The 2,134-nt window shown below is 37.4% G+C and overlaps 1 protein-coding gene across 1 annotated transcript in view; it reads left to right on the top strand.

Annotated features, from left to right (window-relative positions):
• KATNBL1 (katanin p80 subunit B-like 1) overlaps positions 1–2,134 on the top strand; it is a 45,109-nt gene that overhangs the window by 38,833 nt on the left and 4,142 nt on the right. The window contains exon 5 of the mRNA XM_015557537.1: positions 1,209–1,302. Within this exon, the coding sequence (XP_015413023.1) occupies positions 1,209–1,302 (94 nt within the window). The remainder of the gene's footprint in view (positions 1–1,208; positions 1,303–2,134) is intronic.

The following is a 2,134-nucleotide window of genomic DNA, read 5'->3' as shown; positions in this document are numbered from 1 at the left end:
GAGCTGGGAAATGGTGCCCAGGCCTGACACCTTTGTCAGAGGCGTCAGGCCTGGGCAAGGGGCCGATCCTGCGATTGGAGGGTGATGGGGGTCAATGCCTGAAGGCTCCCAGTATGTGAGAGGGGGCAGGCTGGGCTGAGGGACATTCCCCCCCCCCACCCAGTGCATGAATTTTGTGCACCGGCCCCTAGTTTATTTATAACAAAGCAAAACATTTTGTTTTTACTCTAAGAAGGATTTTAACAGAAACAGTATACCTGAATGACACATATATGTGAGTTTAAATTTAAGAACAATATACATTACACAATGCATAATTATTATTAGTGTGTAATATAGTATGGGTGAACTAAAAACAATTTATTTTATAAATTATTGATATTTAAAAGAAAAATGGTAGCAAATAAGGGAAAATACTGGTAAAAAAATAAACAGGTCCTAATTGTATTCAGATCCTTTGTTTACAATGCTTAACTGTAATTTATATACAGGCAGTCCTCAGGTTATGTTGGACTCAACGTACATCATATGTTGTTTCATGGTTACATTGCCATCTCCCATTTATTTATTAAAATAAAAAGTTCTGTCATTTCGACATATGTACATATGTTTTTTATTACTTGTGTACCACAAGTAAAGATCAGGAACTGTTATCTTTCTTTTAAAATGTTTTTACTGTTTCACTTCATTACTGCTGTATATGTCGTGCCACAGGAACGGATCTCTTATGTAACCTGAGGACCTACTGTGTATTTATTTATTTATTTATATGTTTTGTGAGTAAGTAAATGGAGTCACCTTTGTATAATTTTTTTTCTTTTTAATTTTTATTGAACTTATTGGTGACTTTGGTTAATAAAATTGTATAGGTTTCAGGTGTGCCTATAATACATTATATGTATGTTGTATTGTGTGCCTACTACCTCAAGTCAAGTCTCCTTCCATCACTGTTTATCCCCCAATACCTTCTTCTATCTGGCCCCACCCTCCTTTCCCTCTGGGAATCACCACCTTTGTATAATTTTAAAATATGTCTACCAGAATAATTTAGTTAAGAAAATTATTTCATATCATGTTTCAGTGTGCTTTTTAAGAACTTAGATTATTACCTTTCGTTTCTCAGAGATTCTATTCCCCAGTGGCGTTTGCGACTTCAGTGCTAGGAGGAAACTATCCAGAAAGAAGGACACTTTTGCTTCACTTTGCAGGAGAGAGTGATACAGTAGAAACATTGAGATTGAATGTAGCTTTAACTTTCTGGAAAAAGAGAAGTATAAGTGAACTTGTAGCTTATTTGGTGAGGTAAGTGTGACCTTTTTGTTCAATAAAAGTAATTTCTAGTATGCTATTTAGAAGTGCCTCTTCTTTTTTGTTATTACTGGCTAAAATTGTAAACTTCTATGTTTAGCTTCAATAGAAACAATATAGTTTAAATTACATTCAACTCCAGTCTAAGAGTAACCAAAATAAAGGAAACCATCAATTTTATCAGACCAAATAAAGCTGTTACCTTCTCCAAGATTCTTATCCATTATACCAACAGATACCAGTATTGGAAAACTAAACCTTTAAGAATCCCCTTTGAGTAAAAATTTTAAATATTACCTTCTCAAATGTTACCTTAGTGAGGCCTTCCTTTGCCATCTTATTTAAAAACTAGAGGCCCATTGCATGGAGAGATTCATGCAATAGGCCTTCCTTCCCCTGGCTGCTGCCACCGGTTTTCCTCTGGCACCTGGGACCCAGGCCTTCGCTCCAGCCGCAGCAGAGAAGCCAAGCCTCTTCAGTCTTCAGTCTTCGCTCCAAGCCTGCATATGCAAATTAACCACCATCTTTGTTGAGTTAATTTGCATACTCATCCTGATTGACTGGTGGGCGTAGTGGAGTGACACCAATTTGCATGTTTCTCTTTTATTAGTGTAGATATACATTTCTTTACTCCCTATCTATCCTTCTGTTTTATTTTTCTCCGTAGCACTTAACTACCATCTGCATGTTCTATATATTTTACTTGTTTATATGCTTAATAGAGGCCTGGTGCACAAAAATTGTGCACTCATCAGCCCAGCCTATGCCCTCTCGCAGTCCAGGAGCCCTTGGGGGATGTCCGACTGCTACAGAGGCAGGAGAGGCT

Source organism: Myotis davidii, unplaced genomic scaffold (assembly GCF_000327345.1).
Source record: "Myotis davidii unplaced genomic scaffold, ASM32734v1 scaffold46, whole genome shotgun sequence".
Lineage (NCBI taxonomy): Eukaryota > Metazoa > Chordata > Mammalia > Chiroptera > Vespertilionidae > Myotis > Myotis davidii.
This window is presented reverse-complemented; position numbering and strand designations above follow the sequence as displayed.